The sequence below is a fragment of the Rhinolophus hipposideros genome, assembly GCF_964194185.1.
Source record: "Rhinolophus hipposideros genome assembly, chromosome: 13".
NCBI lineage: Eukaryota > Metazoa > Chordata > Mammalia > Chiroptera > Rhinolophidae > Rhinolophus > Rhinolophus hipposideros.
The window spans coordinates 62733988-62750482 of NC_138059.1; the positions used below are offsets into that span (position 1 = coordinate 62733988).

A 16495-nucleotide genomic window follows, 5' to 3' on the forward strand; every position below is an offset into this window, starting at 1 on the left:
CATAGTAAATGGGGTAGGACTGGCACTTTTAAGTAATTTTATGTCAAGGTTAAATTTAAAAAACTACTTTTTTGAAGATATGTGCAAGTTATTTTAAATTTGTGGGCCTGTGATGTCATAAGATATACTCTAATATATCAAACATCTCCTTAGAATATTAGAAAACATTGTTTAGTCTTTGAGTTAAATAGTTTAGTTGTACACAATGTGGCAAAGATGTAGAGAAACAGAGTTTCTCAGACATTTCTGGTGGCAGTGTGAATCCATAAAGTCTCTATAGAGAGCAACTGGAAAAATATCTATAAATGAAAGTATATATCCTCTTTGACCCAGGAATTCCATTTCTGAGACCTAATCCTACTTGCATGTATGTGAAATGAATCTCCTAATAGGTTCTTCACAGCAACAATGTTCATAACAGCACAAGATTGGAAGCAATCTTATCAGTAGAAGAATGGTAAAGAGATGCTGCACCTATGAAAAAGAATAGCAGATCTTTCTGTGGTTTGTTATGGAATGATTGCCTAGATACATTAAGTGAAGGAAGCAGCAGTAAAACAGTGTGTATAGTTTTGTTGTAATTTATGGAAAAAGGCGGAAAAGAAATATATATCTATATATAGGCGTACTGCAAAGATATTGTGGATTCGATTCCAGACCACTGCAATAAAGCGAACATTGCAATAGAAGGAGACTGAATTATTTTTTGTCTCCCAGTGCGTGTAAGAGTTATGTTTACACTACATTGCAGTCTAGTAAGTGTGCAATAGCATTATGACTAACAAAACAAAACAAAATAATGTACATACCTCAATTTAAAAAATACTTTATTGCTGAAAAATGCTGACCATTATCTGAGCCTACAGCAAGTTGAAACTGTTTTGCTAGCAGAGGGTCTTACATTCTATTTGTAAAAACAGTATCTGTGAGGTGAAATAAATTGGAGCACAATAAAATGAGGTATGCCTATATAGATATATATTTATCTTTATTCCCTTGCCTCCCAGATTTGTGTCAAATATTTCTGTGAGTAATTGGTAACCCTGGTTACCTCTGTGGGAAGAATTGGGTGAGGAGAGGAGTGGGAGGGAGATTTTTATTGTATAGCTTCTAAACATTTTGAATTTTGAACATCCTCAATATATTGTGTGATATATTCAAAAATAAATAAATTCAACTTTTTGTAAGTCCGTTTGAACCCTATACGAGTATATGACAAGACAAAAGGAATTACTCATTAGTAGAATAACTCTGGTGTACTGATAACCAACAAACACCCTAAAGGTTTACTTCCCTTAAAACAGAAACAAAAGCTCTCTACTAAAAAGCTTCTCCTCTCCCTCATCTCAAGTTCAACATGAAGAAATGAACTATGACAGTTCACTGCCAGACCTGAGAGAAACAGAAATAAGAGCAAAACTGGAACATAACTCTCCAAATGGAGAGAGGTGAAATGAAGTCAGGACAGTACCTCAGCCGAACGTTAGGAAATGATAGTTCATTTCTACTTCAAGAGTGAATTGAACACTTGTCATTTCGTACCTGCTTGGGAACAGTGAGAATTAAATCAACTAACATTTTATAAAGAGTTTGGAACCCCTTGATAGCAAAGTGGTATATAAGCGTTTTATAATCCTGTGCTTTCTATATCTCACTTAAATAAAAAGCCCGTGTTCTCACAGGAAGAAGTTAAGCATGATCTTTGGGTGGCTATACTGGAAAGAGCTTAGTTTCTATTGTTTTGTGGTTGGATCTGGGTTTTGTCTATTATATCCTAAACAAAATGCTGTTAGTTTCAAGGATCTTCCCATTTCTATGAATTACCCTTCTCTACTGTACAAGAATTAAATCCTTGAAATATTTCCATCCAAACGAAGAACAAAGGATCACTTTGAACTTGCAATTACGCCCTTATAACTCTTTACCTCCCAAGTAGACAGGGCTGTAGGATTTGTCCCAAACTATTTTAATTTTAGCAATACTTTTTTTGAGGAGAAAAATTAATTTAAGTCCTCATTAAACTACAAACACAATTTTTCTTGAGAGAGTTCCTTCTGTACTTTATTGTATAGTACTTCTTTCAGGATTATGGTTTTCCAAGAGGAATGAAGGATATTACTAAAAAGAAGAATGGGTCTATACATTTAAAATGGATACTAAATAAAACTGACAATCCCTAAAGCATGTCCATAAGTTTTTGTTAAACAACATTAAAGATAAACAATTGTAAATGATTTGAAGAGTATTGGGAACATTCAAATATGTAGTCAGGATTTGCTAAGTTTTCCTTTAAGATAACCTGGGGCTATGGTCGTGTATATTCAGTGAGATAGTCTGCAAATAATTCTCTGGCAAATCAGATTTTTCCTTCCACCATCCTTTTGAGAATAACCAAGGTACTACTCGATTCACTAAGCAATAAATTACCTCAAAAGCCTCTCTGCTAACCCGAGATCAAACTGAACCTAAATTTGGTAGTTGTTTGGTTTTACTTTGTTTTTGCCTTACCATCCTATCCCCTTGACTCAAGTTAAGCCTATGGGTGTCATCAACATTTTATTCTTCGGATTAAAAAACATACTATACATCTTTTAACAAAATTGTGTCCTTTGTACACGAGGCATGAAAGGTAGTATTTCTATATGAAAGGTGTATGTGATCAGCAATTTGTTTGGAAAGAGTAAAAGGATGTTGAGAAAATATCAATTGTCGACCTCAAAATATGTCAGGTGATGATGGAGGTTATGTGGGGTTAAGGCAAAGAGAGCTACAATTTATTAACCTTAGGTCATCCTGATCACATTGGTTTGTTGTCCCCCAAACCTCATGAGTGAATGAGAACATGTGCTTGAGTAAGAAAACCACAATCTGAGAACAGATTGCACAAGAGAATAACAAAGTTCTTCAAAGTTCCTCGAGGAAGAGAATGAACACATCTAATTGTGGTAGTTGGATGAGTTAACATCTGAGACTGCCCCTTTTGACAGGTAAATAAGGAAGGGGTGGGCATCCCCACAATGAGGGAATAATAGCTCACACTCACCTCTTTCAAACCTTTCGTCAAATGCCATCTTTCCAGTGATGTCTTCCCTCACCATTCTATTTAAAATTACGCTCCATGCCCCTCAACCTTTTCCCCTGCTTTACTTTTCTCCTACAACTCTGACCATCTGATATGCTATATTTTTCCTTTTTTTCTTTGTCAATCTCCCTTCACAGGATATGAGTTTCATGAGGACAGGGATAATTGCTGGTTTTGTTTATTGCTGTAGCCCTCCATTTTTAGAACAGGACCAGGCACATGATAGTCACTTAACATACTTTTGGAATACATTTTCACATCTGTAAACACAAGGCTTAGAGATTGGGACATATAAGACATATTTGGGGAACCGTGAATAATCCAGTTTGGCTAGATTGCTGAATATGTGGAACATATAAATTTGGACTAAATCCATAGAGATGCTACAAAGTCCTTTTTAGCTCTGGATGACCTGTGAGTCTCTCTGAGCTCCTTGCCTGGAGATCCAGTTTCCATTCACTGTGAAACCCCACAGCACTGTGTGTAATTCACACAGTGCCCAGCACGTGGTAGTCAGTTAAGATCTGTTGAGGGAGTGAGTACGTTTGTAAGTTCTCAGGCTATACCAATTTCATAGAATTTAAACTCCTGTGATAGTCAGCTGGTCCACAGAGCTTAAGGCTAAGAGTCCCAGAGATGAGGTCAGTTTTAGAGGTCCTCGTTCTGTCAGGGTACCACTAGGTATAGCAACGATCAGGCCCAAAAAGCAGGCTGGCTCAAACTCAAAAGTTTTCCCTTGTTTCTGAGTGGCTTTCTGTCATGTGGAGCTTTAGGGATCAGGCTCTGTTCACCTGTGTCTCTACTATACACTAAGGCCTAGTCACAGTCAGTGGACAGCCAGTGGATAAGGAAAGAGAGTGAGGAGGGTTACAAAGCCTTCAGCTGTAGATAGCATTCACCATGCTATCTGAATGCTATCGCTGTACTGGCTGGAACTCAATCACATGTACACTCCTACCTGTAAGGGAGGCTAAGAAATGTGGGGCCCAAAGAACATGCCGACTAGTCAGTATGTTCTTTTAGTCACCAGATATCTACTTGAGGGGACCACCAAAGTCCCTTTCAGTTAGCCCAGTCTTCTGTGCCAGTGGGTTCAGATGTGGCTCCGGCAATAGCCATTGTAAACAATGCCGCAATGAACATAGGGGTGCATATGTCTTTTTGAATTAGTGTTTAGGATTTCTCCAGATTGCTGGGTCAGAAGGCAGTTCTATTTTTAATCTTTTGAGGTACCTCTGTACTGCTTTCCACCATGGCTGCACCAATTTACCACGCCCCCAGATAGATGTCACCATTACATGGCCCATAACTGCACACACTCCCCATTCTCCCCTGTTCAAAAGGGGCTGTCAGCGTGGATGTCCTGTCTCTGCCTGCCATTGCACCCGGGGCAAGGGGAGGTACGGGGGGCAGACAACCCGCCTTTGAATTTGTACATTTCAAAATATAAGGATCTCCCAGCTCCCACATCCAGCCTTCCCACAGGAGCACATCTACATTTCCTAGTGTCCTTTCTTACTTACTCTCAGCTGGCCACCAAATACAGACATACCTCATTTTATTGAGCTTTGTTTTATAGTGCTTCACAGATGTGGCATGTGTTACAAACTGAAGGCAAGACCCTCCACCAGCAAAAAGATTATGATTTGCTTTATATTGCAGTGGTCTGGAACTGAACCTGCAATATCTTCAAGGTATGCCTGTAATTTCAGCAAAAGTCTTTTTAAACCTGATAAAAATTTCCAGTAAAACTTCTTAAATCATGGTCGAAGGAACTCCTTAAACTGGAAAAATCTTCTGCAGAATGGCAAACAGAACGGTTCAATTTTTCACCTATGAAACTGGGATAATAATTCCAACCTCTCTTTAAATTGTGAAGATTACATGAGAATATGTATGTGTGTGTGTGTGTGTGTGTGTGTGTGTGTATATATATATATATATATATATATATATATATATATATATATATTTGATACTTAGAGTGCTTGACACATAGTAAGTGTATAGTAACTGGCAAATCCCTCATCTCTCCTTTTTTTTGGTGGGTAGAGACAGTTTATGCTATCCCTTAATACCTGCCCCTTGCCAAGGCCTTTTCATTTCTATTCCTCTTCAGATGGTGGGGGGGAGTGAGAACAAGGACCTGAATTTATTGTATTAACCACCATATCCCTGGGGCTAGCAAAGGTGTTGTATCAGCTATTGTTAATATATTGCCTCTCAACTCCAAATCCACCCTCTTTTTGTCCTGCTTTGTGATACTCGAGCTGGACCCTGTAAACATTTCTCCTTTGACAGGTAGCTGGTCAATATTTGGCTTTATACAGAGAGGGCTTTAGAGAGACACTGCAAGACACAGCAGAGGAGGGAGCTTCTTTTTCTGGTTCTAGTACACTTTCTTCCTGCCTATAGGTAGCATGGCTTTCGGTGGCACGTGGGAGTCCCAATTGCACATTTTCTCTGGCCAGTTTTCTGAAACCACAGCAAGAAACTTTGTCTAGACCAGCTCTAGCCTGTGGGCACCCCAGCTAATACTCCACAGCTCAGTGGGCCATGACTCCAGGGAGGCCTGAATCTCAGCCTTGAGATGGGCGGATGGGAGGGGTCTCTACCAACTTCTTAGTCGCCCCCTCCTGTACTCTTCCTCATCTCTGGCAGGAGTAGCTGCTCTTTGCATTGTATTTCCTCTCTTATGTCTTTTAGTAGTTAGCAATCATTTACTAGTTAATACTACGGCATATTTAAATTTTTCCTGTTCAAATTATTGGTGTGGTTTCGGTCTTATGACTGTAGCTTGACTGATCTTGTTGCTCACTACAGTTTGTTGACGAAACAAATGGGCTGTCTGTTCTAAGCCAAGCTGTGGATATGGCGGCTGGAGTTCTAGGGGAAGGAGGAATGGGACTACTAAATGAGAGAAGAATACATCCTATCCTTCCATTGTTTATCCTCCATCTAGTCATGCCTTGCCTGAGAGCCCAAGGCTTGCTCCTTCAGTGTATCACCTGTCACACTGTCACCAAAAGGATTAATCTGGTCCCTTAACACAGGCATCTCTTGTCTGGGCTCCCGTCATCTTAAGAGAATGACCAGTCAAGACTTGTGATGCAGCCTCTCAAAGACCACCAATTCTGCCACTGGGTCACCATCTTTACAATGCTAGATAATGGTCCGTAATCTGCACCTTCTTCTTTCTTCTCTCTCAAGAATACGATGCTGGCTCTTAGCTGAGATCACAGTCCATTTTCAAAATGTAACAGAAATGTGAGAGAATAGAAGAACACTCATGATCCGAGAGCCTCAAAGCAAATGCAATTATCAGACAAAGATCTGACAAATCTATGTGTGGGACCATGGAAATTTTAATCACACCACATTTATACAGCTAGAAAAACAAAATGGTAGAAAACAGGAAATTTCTTTAATCAAGCAAAGTCTTTGTGGTTTTGGCTGATGAAAATGCAAAAGTTGCTCTGAATCTTTTTTTTTTTTTAGGGCACAAAGAATTGCCACAAAGGCGTCCCTTTTAGGTTATAAGAAAGGAATGGATTTGTTAGTAGTATGTCAGAGGCTTAAAGCGACACAGTTTTGATAACACAAAACAATAAATTGACTCCTAGTCAGAACACCTGAACTCTGACCTTCAAATTAAAATATTCTGGTAATTAGCATTATTGTATTCATTGAGTGAGTCAACATCTGAAGGCACAATCTCAAAGTTACGCGAGGCTCTCACCGAAAACTGCAGATCTTAGAGACAGTTTTCTGACGAAACATCATCAAGCTCTTACAGAAATCCTACTTGCTCGTACTTCCTCCATAGACATTTCTTTAGTAATTGAAGAGATGGATAATTTTCCCCACCTCACACCCTGGCCTATTCCTTGATACTCCCGTAACCCATCATTTTATGATTCTCATTTCTACCTAGATTTTTGTTTTTTTTTGATCTTGTGTATGACTGAATAAATTTTCAACATGTTGCTGGTTAGGTATCCAAGTTGGATCAGTTGTTCCAACTATTATAACCATAGGCAAGTAGATAGATGAATGAATTACATTTGATCATTTATTCAAGATTTGTTGAGTGACCACTATTGGCAGGCACCAGGGAAACAAAGATGAGTCAGACATCAATCTACCCCAAAGAAGAATGGTACGTTGTCTTGTTTTTGTTATCAGGGGGTTCCCGATCTGGTGAGAAAGACAACATGTGAACGAATAGCTGCGGTGTAGATATACAGAGGGCGCCAAAAACAATGTATACAGATTTTAAGAAAGGAAAACTGTATTAAAATTATAATGCTCAATATATACTGATAACAAAAGATGAATACAAGTCACGTTTGACTTCTGCAATGACAAGAGGTGTTCAAAGTGGTTACAATCAGCGTCCAGACACTTCTGAAAATGGTGAACTACTGGTTGAGCAACATTGACCAAAGTGTCCCCTTGTATACATTTTTTTGACACCCCGGTATGTGTTCTAAACTATAGGTTAGCACAAATGTGGGAAAGATAAACTCTTTCTGCATGTCCCTACTTTGCAGATTAGGAAATGGAGGTATTAGGAAATAGAGAAATTAGGTAATCTGCAGACATATACTACAAGGACATGGAAAAGTCTGGATATGAACCCAAGAAGTATAGCTTTAGAGGTCAAGCTCTAAAGATTTCCACGTTTGACCTTACAAGACCTCACATGGTTAACTATTTAACAAATGCATTTGGATGGTGACAGTCAATCTCATTAAGTCATTGACACTCATTTACATGCTTATGCCTTGATATCAGCCATTAAGACTGAACCCATTTCTCTAAAAAAGATTGTGGTTCAGGTTCCATCCTTCTCGCCAACAATGACCTCTAAAACCAAGGAAGGCAGGGGCAATCACTGCACATTTATGCAGCTAGGGAAAAAAATTATGGTAAAAATCAGGAAACTTCTTTAATCAAGCCGTCTGCGTGGCTGTGGCTACAGCTAATGAATATGCAAAGGTTGTTGTAAGTTCATGGGTTCAGGAAATAACATCAAAGTATAATCTGTACACTTGATAGAAAACCTCTCAGTCATCACGAAGCCCCATCTCTGCCTTTGAAAAAGGAACTGCGTCTATTCCCATGTCCTTGATCACATGGTAATGTCCTTTAAAAGTGGAAATGGTGAGATTCACATGTGACAAAGCACAAATTACACTCTCCAATCTTTGTTAGGTATAATCACCTGTAAAGAACATTTAAAAAAGCAACCCCAAAGGGTGGGTCAAGGGGGAGTGATGGTCGCTTCTAAGTCTTGGTTGGGCTGTGCTCCTGGGGGAAGGGCCTGACTGTGAACACCAGCCTTTTTTAGCACCAGCTGAAGAATCACTCCTTTCTCTTCCATTCATGTCTCCCTATTCACCATACGCGATCCAGGGATCAATTAAGTTTCAGATCTATAAGAAACTCATTCTGTTGGAGATGGGTTGATGGGTTGGGGGAGAAAAGATACTGTAAGCACAAAGTGACAGAGATGCTAAGACATAACTGTCTGTAGACTTCTGTGAAAATCAAAGAATTCCAGGAGAACCTGATGCTTTAGCCTTGTGTAGGCAAAGGTAGGCAAAGACAGAAAAGAGCATTCCAGGAAGAGGAGCGTGAGAGGAGGCACTTAGGAGAGAAACAGTGGATGCTGAGAAATGCTCAAGAGGCAGGCAGGGTGTGGTTTTGAAGGGCCCTATGTGTCATGCCAAAGAGTTTGAAGTCTATACCTGAGGCCAGTGGTTCACTCCCCTGGCTACCTGTGGATTTAACCTATGGAGCTTTTAAAAAGATACTAACAACCAAATTTCACCTGAGTAATGGAGTCCGAATGTCTGGCAGTGGGGCCAGACATTGGCCTTTTATCAAAAGCTTTGTAGGTGATGCAATGTGCAATCTGAGCTGGGAATTACTGTTGTTGACAATGGGGGACATAAAAGTGTTTTGAGTAGAGATGTAACATGGTCCGTTTTTCATTTCAGAAAGATCACCTTGGCTACAGTATGGAGAACAAATAAGAGTCCTATGTGAGGTGACAGAAAGGCAATTTGGAGATGGGTGCAATTCAGGCTGATGACACTCAGGGCCAGAACTAAGGTTGTTATCATGACAATGCAGAGAAGTTAGGGAGCTGCCATCTTCCACTTAGATTTGGTGATATATTGGAATGACTGTATGGGTGGGGGCTCAGAGTGGGGTGGGGAATAGGAGAGGAGATGTGGTGGGTTATAAAAAAATGACCACAAGTTCTTTTCATGTCTGTATTCACATCTTGCAGTCAAGAACTAGAGTCTTTTTTTCTATCCCTTGAATCTGGGATGGCCCTGTGACTGCCTTTGGCTGGTAGAATGCAACAGAAGTGATGTTAGATAAGAGTTCCAAACTTGGGTTCAAGGGGCTTTGTATGTTTGCTCTCTCTCACTCTTGGATCCCTGTGATCCTTGAGTTAATAGGTGAGGCTAGCCAGCTAGATGATGAGAGACATGTCATCCAGTTTTCCCGTCATCCCAGCCCACAGTCTGCCAACCACCAGACAAGAGAGTGAGGCAATGACAGGTGATGGAAGCTGCATGAATGAGCCCAGTTGGAATTATCTTCTAGGAGAGACTCTGGTGGACCTGACCTTTTACATTATCCAGTTACAAATACCACTTTAGGAATGGCCAGTTACTACCAGCCAATAAGAGCAACTACTACTTCTGAAGTTCAAAAACTAGTCTCAAAGCAAACTGTTTTAACATCAAATCTGAAAAGCCTTGCAAACGGAAAGGAAACAAAATACTATGCTCATGTTGTCAATCTACTTTAGTAAATTAAATAAAGGATAACTGGGGTAACCATAATACTGTAGGTTTTTTATTTTTGAAAGAATGTTTCTAATGTAGTTCTTCTCCCCACCCCACTATCCCCCGTATATTGTATTGTTTCTCTTAGTATGTTTTTGTTATTGAGTTTACTAATTATCATTAGCCATATAGAGGGAGGAAATGTCATGCGATGTCTGAAATTTATATTCCTGAAATTTAACCCATAACTGAATTTGGACATCGGCCTGGATTTTAAGCAGTTTTTTCTCTCTTTCAAAAACCATGCCAAGGAAGTCAAAAGTAATGTTGCTTCACTATTTACAAAACCTTTGACAAAAAAAAAATGAAAATGCTTTTTCCTGCCCCAAATATATTGAAAGATCATCAGTTTTGATCTCTTCATTGCTTTTATCTTTCAATATCATTCATAATGCTTTTGTATATCTTCAGCTAGCTCACTAAATTGCTGGTTAAGACCACTTTATTAGATTTTTATGGCTAAACTACTACAAATGAAGCAGCTCAATTTTATTTTGCACTATTTCTATAGGTCAGAAGTGGCTTGATTTTCTGCTTAGGGTGTCACGGGGCTAAAATCAAGGTGTCAGCTTGAGCTTTGGTCTCATCTGATTCTCAGGATCCTGTCACAGTCCCACTGTTTGCTGGTAAAATTAATTTCCTTGCGGTTGTAGGACTGAGGTCCCTGTTTGCCTTCGAGTTCACTCAGGACAGCTCTCAGCAACGAGAGGCCTCCTACAACCTCTTGCTACATGGCAGTTCTCAGCATGGATGTTTGAGTTCCTCTAGGCCAGCAGGAGAGTATCTGTCTGATTCTCTCATTGGCAAGCAGCTGGAGAAAACACTCTGTTTTTAAAGGAGATCACCTGATTAGGTCAGGCCCACCTGGATACTATACCTTTTTTAGGTCAACTGATTTGGGACCCTACTTACATCTTCAAAATCCTTTTACAGCAGCACCTAGATTAGTGTTTGATAAAATACCTGGGAAAAGGTGTGTGTATACCAGGGCCAAGAATCTTGAAGACCATCTTAGAATTCTGCCCACCACAGCCGTGATCAAGCAATCCTGTCAATCAGTTTCTAAGAAAAATGGGGATCAGTAACTCACACAGCATGAACTCTGTCACCCACCTTCTTCCTCATGAATTTCCCAATAAATTCATCCATCCAGTTGGATATTTGAGCTTGTCAGCCCCTAGGGACCATAGGTGTTCCCAAGCTCCTGTAGACCCAGGTGTATGACTCTGCAGTACACAGAGGAGGATTAGAGTAGGGAGCTGACAACTACAGCACAATGCTGAGGAGTGAGGTCACACCTGGGAAAGGCGGCAGCGAATTTCACATCCAAGCACAGGCGAAGGGATGAAGCCTTCCTCCTACGAAGTGCAAAAAATTCCCCATGGAATTTCATGACTCTTGACATGTCACTCAGTGGTACCTGACAAATCAACTGATACTATGAAGCTATGTTTTCGTTTGAAATATTACAAACTTTTGGGTACAGAACCGTTTTTTTATAGCTCTCTGATGAGAAAACTGGAAATCGAAGCACCATTAGTTTTTCTTTCAACGAGGATGTATCAGTTCTGTAATAGAAACTTCGTCTGTGATCTTACATAGAGCCATTTCTATTTCTTTAGAGCACAAAGAAAGCATTTGTGAAGAAATGTAGCCAGACTCTAGAAATGTGTTCAGACTCTAATTTTACTCACCTGCAAACTGTCCACTCTTCCATCATAACATTATTTAAATCGTGGCTGTGCTCTTAATTAACAATTTAATTTAATTGGTTGGTGCTTTCTCAATCCAGTTCTCTTGGGGTATGGTTTTCTGCTTAACTTTCTTGTTTTCATTCTTCTACAAAACCGTAACATTTAATTAGGAAAGTAACCAGCTTTGTAACAGCAGTTCCATATCCAATTAACTGTGCTTTGTACCTTCTCAGATTCTATTCAACGTTGAACATACATTTTGCATTTGTTCATGTTTCAGATAAGACATTGTGAATTTATAGCCTAAGCATGTAGTCTAATCACTTTTCATTTTTCCAAAGCTCGTTGGTGATTGCCAGTGAAATCAGAAAACTTAAAGCATTCATACATTCTATTAAACTAAGAGCCATCAAAAACCAAGATGCAGGGTTGTTACCTTACTGTGTGTATCAGTCTTCTACTGCTGCAGAACAAATTACCAATAAAACGTCATCTCACAGTCCTATAAGTGAGAGGTCCAGGCACAGCTGGCTGGATTTTCTCTTCACAGTCTCACTGGGTTAAAATCAAGGAGCCAGTTGGGCTATGATTTCATCTGGACCTCAGAATCATCTTCCAAGTTCACGTGGTGATGGCAGAATTTAGTTCTTTGTGGCTGTAGGACTGACATCTCCATATCCTCGCTGCCTCCATATCAGCTGGGGATGGCTCTGACCTCCTAAAGGCCACAGGCATTCTGACCATGTAGCTCTCAGGGACGCTCCCAGCAGTTTGCTTCTCTGAGAGCAGTAGGAACATTTCTGTGATTGCTGTCTCTGTAAACAGCTGAAGAAAACTCTCCGCTTTGAAAGGGCTCACCTGATCAGGTCAGGCCTATCCCATGTCATCTCCCTTCTGCCACATAACATATCAAGGGAATGACTATCCCCTTATACTCACAGGTGCCACTCACACCCAGAGGAGGGCATGCACAGCATGGGGAAGAAATCTTGGGGTCATCTTAGAATTCTGTCTACCACACTGAGCTTTAGGGGAAAAGGCAACTAAAGGCTTCCTGGCAAACCCTCCTCCGTACCCCTTGGAGGCAGTGTACAGGGTGTGCAAAAGAGCTGTTAACAATGACGCCAATTCTGTCCCACCAGCTCCACAGGGCATAAGATGACGGACAGTCGCATTCTTTCTTCTCTGCACGCCGCTTTCTCTGCCTGGCCAAAATTGCTGCTTTCAGTAGTGCAAGGGAATCACTCGATGAAATCATTTACATTTAAAATGACATCAAGTTAACATGATGCTTTCAGATTGATGTTTATTTTAGTGCCATGCCTCAAACTTCAGCTTCAACAAAGCAATTCCTTTAGTGAAAGGAAATGAAGAAATGTGCAGAAAAGAGTTAACGTAGCAGACATGAATCTGCTATCTTTAGAAAGGCCTGCTTGCAAGATGGGCCCTTAACTGGAATCCGGGAACTTAGATTCTGGGACCCTAACTGAGAAAAGTGGCTTCACTGTGCCTGAACTGTGTGTGCAAACGATATGGTTTATGCTGAACACCTGCTTCCCTCCTGGGAGTCCGGAATTTTGACATGTGCCAGACAGAGGGGGCCTACGTGACTAGGCCCCAATAAAAACCCCGAGCACTACGTCACTAATGAGCTTCCCTGGCAGACAATATGCCACATGTGTTGTCACAACTCATTGCTGGGGGAATTAAGAACACCCTGTGTGCCTCCACTGCGAGATACTTCTTGGAAGCTTGTGCCTGGTTTCTCCAGGACTTCAACCCACGGGCCATTCTCTTGGCTGATTCTGCTTTGGATCCTTTTCCAACAATAAGTCATAGCTGTGGGTAGGACTATAGGTTGAGCTGTGAGAGTTCTCCTGCAAATCACTGAACCTGGGGGTGGGAATGGTGGTGACTCAAGGAATGAAGCAGATGAGAGCATGACGATGTTCACAATGAGTCTAGGCTCGACTGCCCAGTGCACTTGGCCTTCATCCTGTCCATCGTGAAGATGGATGGTCAGAGTAAACAGGCTAGAGGTCAGAGGCGGCCTTGCCTGGCTGCTAGAGGGCTTGGCACTGTCTAGACACGTGTTCCCATTCCACACTGTGACCCAGGGCACATTACTTAACCTCTGTCTCTCCCAGTTTCTTCACCTGTCACAAAGCAGTAACAAGAACACCCACCTCACAGAGCTGTTAACGTGAGGCAGCTTATAGGAAGAGCTCAGCACTTGACTGGGGCCTACTGGATGTAATTCTCTGTAGACCGGAATCGAGAGTGTATCATCAACATTCTAACAGTAACTCCTTTTCATTCCTTCACTCCACTCCCCTCTTTGTCACCAGCCCTCTTTTCCTCCCTTCTCTCAATTGTCCTCTAAGCTCCTTCACATCCAAACCATTTCTTCCCCCAGTTCATTACCTTTGTTTAAGGACTAAATGAATACAGCATGCAGGAATGTTTTGTCTTTAAGTGTATACAAAAAAGGGCTCAGTATAAATGCATTATCATGAGTGTTCACAGTTTTAGCTATACTCGACATCTTTTGGTTCCTCCTACTATGATTTACAAGAGTTTTTAAGTAACCCTTACAGTCCTCACTGATGTAACCTTACTGCTTTCGATCATCACATATATAACTATGCAATTTTATTTTCATAACACGCCTACCATGCAAATACCTATATTCACAAATTGGGAATCACTTGTCAAATATTTGGACAAATTATTTTTCCAATGTTTGGTTCAGAACATTTGTCACCCGAAATACTGGACTTCAAGGTACAAAGTGGCTATTTTATTTTTCCAGTGGTATATCTAAAACACAGTTGCACTGGATATGGAAACTTCTACTTGCAACGTTTGAGTCCCTGGTGGATTGTTTAGACAGTGTTTAGATATTGCTACTGAAAAGGCTGTAATGGGGCTGATGAATGTACATGACAGAGGAAGGTTAATGTCTGAATCCAGAAGCAGAGATTCCTTTGAGGACGAGAGGAGGTTTGGGAGATGCCTGGTGACACAGTCTCTCTGGCATTGGATACAAATCACAACAATTTGGGGATAAGCTCCTGCATCTCCACTCTTGGCCCTTCAATGAGACAGCAACCTTAAATTAGACATTGCACGCGCAGGGTTAGGGAATGAGGAAGAAGAAAGGAAACCAATAAACTAGAAGTTCAAAACTTCATTTGCAAATACGTCCAATATTTGAAGGCATGATAGCAAAGAGAAAAATCAAACCAAAAATAGAAGAGCAAAACCTTGATAATTACAAATGTTTCCAGAAGCCACTAAGTCCATTCCTTTTCTCCTATCACTTTCTCCAGGGACACCTAGTTTTCCATCCCACTGAAGACTAATGAGGCCTCTTTGGTAATCTACTTTGCTATCCATGAAGATGAAGTTTAACCACCACCTATTTTAAGGGCTTGCTCCCCTGCTTGGTAGGCAAAGAACAGAGCCCCTCACCATACTTCTCATCCTAACTTTTTAGCTAAACTAACAACACTCAATTATATGCAGTAATAGGGAGATGAGCAACTCTCACTCTAAAATACATAGAATTCATCAAAGATTAAACAATCAGAGCTCTTCAATCTTTGCCCAAACAATTCTCTAATCCAGGGGTGTCCAAACTTTTTTCAACGTTTTTCACCAAGGGCCATATGTGGTAAAATACACAAACAGCCGGGCCACTCACTCGAGGTGAAGTACGTATTGCCTTACCTGGTTTATTTAAGTAAACTAAATATATTTTTGGAATTTGCTGCAGGCTAATTAACAATGGATCCTGGGCTGCAGTTGGCCCGCGTGCCACAGTTTGGACACCCCTGCTCTAATCCAACCCACTGAAACATGGCAAAATTAATTAACTTCAATTTCTAGCTTTTATTTTTCTCAATTCACTTCTGCTTGAAGGTTTATTTAGAAGGAAAATGTCTAGATGAGCAGCAGGAGGATTTCAGAGGGGGAAAGTGAAGATTTCAAGAGGGAAAATTATAAATTCAATTCACTCACTCATTAAAAAATAAAACATTTACTGCATTTGTCGGATGTTCCAGAGACTGATCTAGAATACAGCAATGAAGAAAATATACAACCTCTCTCATGAAGCTTACATCCTACTAAGAAAGATGGAAATTAAATAAATGAACTAGTATATAGATAGTGGGTCAGATATACAGAGGGCACCAAAAAATCTACACACATTTTAAGAAAGGAAAAAAGTGTATTAAAATTGTAATACTCAATATATGATAATAAAAAAAGAATACAAGTTGTGTGTATACATTTTTGGGGCACCCCTGGTACAACAATATTTTGAATAACTTTAACTACCTTTTGAAAGCTCTATCAAGTCATCTCTTAGAATTGTCTTCCCTTTGTCTAATTGATTTCAATTATTCAACTCCAGTCAGCAAAGCCTTGTAAACACATTATAAGCACAATAATAAGTGAGTGGACATTCTCTTACCTTAAGTTGGTGGCATATTTTCTTCAGTGTGTATGCTTCCTCTTTTGTGTTGGGGACAAGTCTTATCACCTTATCACTGTAAGAAATAGTAAAAATGGTGATATTTACCTTTCAAAAATAAAGATTCAGCCATCTCTTTTTACCTTTTAAAAAACTGCCTCTGCATGTTAAAAGAAAAAAAATAAAACTTGGGACTGGCCAACAAGTATTTTATCCGATTCTTGTTACTCTGATTACACTGTTCTTTTTCCCCATCTTAAAACGATTTGTTTTTTTCATCCGCTTTTGAAAATTGCAAACACAACATGTAAGCAGGGAAAGGTCAAAAACACAGAAGCAACAGGAATAAGAACTTTCATGAATACCTCAG

General features: G+C 40.2%; 1 protein-coding gene across 1 annotated transcript in view; it reads right to left on the reverse strand.

Annotated features, from left to right (window-relative positions):
• The window catches only part of CPA6 (carboxypeptidase A6), a 243770-nt gene that overhangs the window by 124599 nt on the left and 102676 nt on the right, over window positions 1-16495 (reverse strand). Inside the window, exon 2 of the mRNA XM_081070231.1 lies at window positions 16126-16201. Coding sequence (XP_080926357.1) covers window positions 16126-16201 — 76 coding nt within the window. The remainder of the gene's footprint in view (window positions 1-16125; window positions 16202-16495) is intronic.